The 1334-nt window shown below is 22.6% G+C and overlaps 1 protein-coding gene across 1 annotated transcript; it reads right to left on the reverse strand.

The window, feature by feature from the left end:
* On the reverse strand, positions 1 to 396 carry LOAG_13808 (hypothetical protein; the record flags this gene model as incomplete). The annotated part of the gene is made up of 1 exon (XM_003149313.1): positions 1 to 396. The coding sequence occupies one exon, from the start codon at positions 394 to 396 to the stop codon at positions 1 to 3; it is 396 nt and encodes a 131-aa protein (XP_003149361.1).
* Between the last annotated feature and the right edge of the window lie 938 nt (positions 397 to 1334).

The raw sequence follows: 1334 nt of genomic DNA on the forward strand, positions 1-1334 counted from the left end.
TCAAAATATTAATACTTCTTTAATTGTCTGTACAATAATTTGATTGGTTGTAGTTGCTTGTAACAATGGATTGATAGTATTATGTTGTGTCATACTTTTATTTTTAATTAATCCTATCGTATTATAAGTAATAATAGTAGTAGTAGCAGTAGTAATAGTTGTTGTTGTTGTTGTTGTAGTAATATCAGTAGTAGTGGTAATAGTTGTAATAGGAAGAGGAGAAGAAGGCAAAGTATTTGTAATAATAGTTTGTTGTAGTAATTCAGCAATAATATTTTTATCATTGATAACAGAGATATTTGAAATGTTATCAATTGGATTCAAAGAAATTACTGGAATAAGTATTACAAATAATTTTGCAATAATAATTAAAACAATATTCCATTCTGGCAACATTTATTACTTCCTGAAAAATATTTTAGTATCAAATTTGATACTTTTTATAGGAAAATTAGTTTTCTCCTAAAATTTTATACTTTCATGATTGAATAATTATGAAAGTATAAATTTATCAAATATCAGTAAATTAATCAGTTAAAATCAGTTATAATCACTTAATTGTTCACATGAAGGAATACTATGGTTACAATTAATTAGAATAATAGTAATAATATATTTATGAAATAAATTTTGTGATAATAGTAATGGAAATAAAAGTATTAAAATGAATAAATAGAATATAACACAGATAATTTTAATTCATATCATTGTAATTAAATAATAAAAAAAGAAATATTTGTCATCTTGTTTTGCTCGTAACAACTGTTTATCTCAATAACTAAATTAAGAACGTTTGAATTTATACTAAATTAAGAACGTTTGAATTTATACTAAATTAAGAACGTTTGAATTTATCAATATATATTTGTTACTTTGTATGATCGATAAAGTGATTTATTTAATTCAAAAGACACAAATATTTATGGAATTTTTTACGAAAGTTATGAGATTCTGCAAAAATGAAAGAAAATAACAAAGGTACTGATTGTATAACAGTGATCTGATATAATGATAATGCTGGATTTGATAACATCCAGTATTATCAATGTAATATATGAGAGAAATAATTTTTCATGAAATATTTTAAATGTAAGATTTTTGAAAATCTGCAAAAATGAAGAAATAATCATAGTAGGAAAACTTTTATAACGAAAATAAAACATTCAAAAATTTTGTTAACATAACAAATGGTTTTATTGCTGCATTATAGAAAAAAAAAAAGAAAATCCAGTACGGGGTATAATATTTTGCTATAAACAGATAATTAAATTCATCGATCGGCAACGTAATCTAACTTGAATATTTCAATTCATCGGTCGGAAACGTAGCATAAC

This window comes from Loa loa, assembly GCF_000183805.2.
Source record: "Loa loa unplaced genomic scaffold supercont3.570, whole genome shotgun sequence".
NCBI lineage: Eukaryota > Metazoa > Nematoda > Chromadorea > Rhabditida > Onchocercidae > Loa > Loa loa.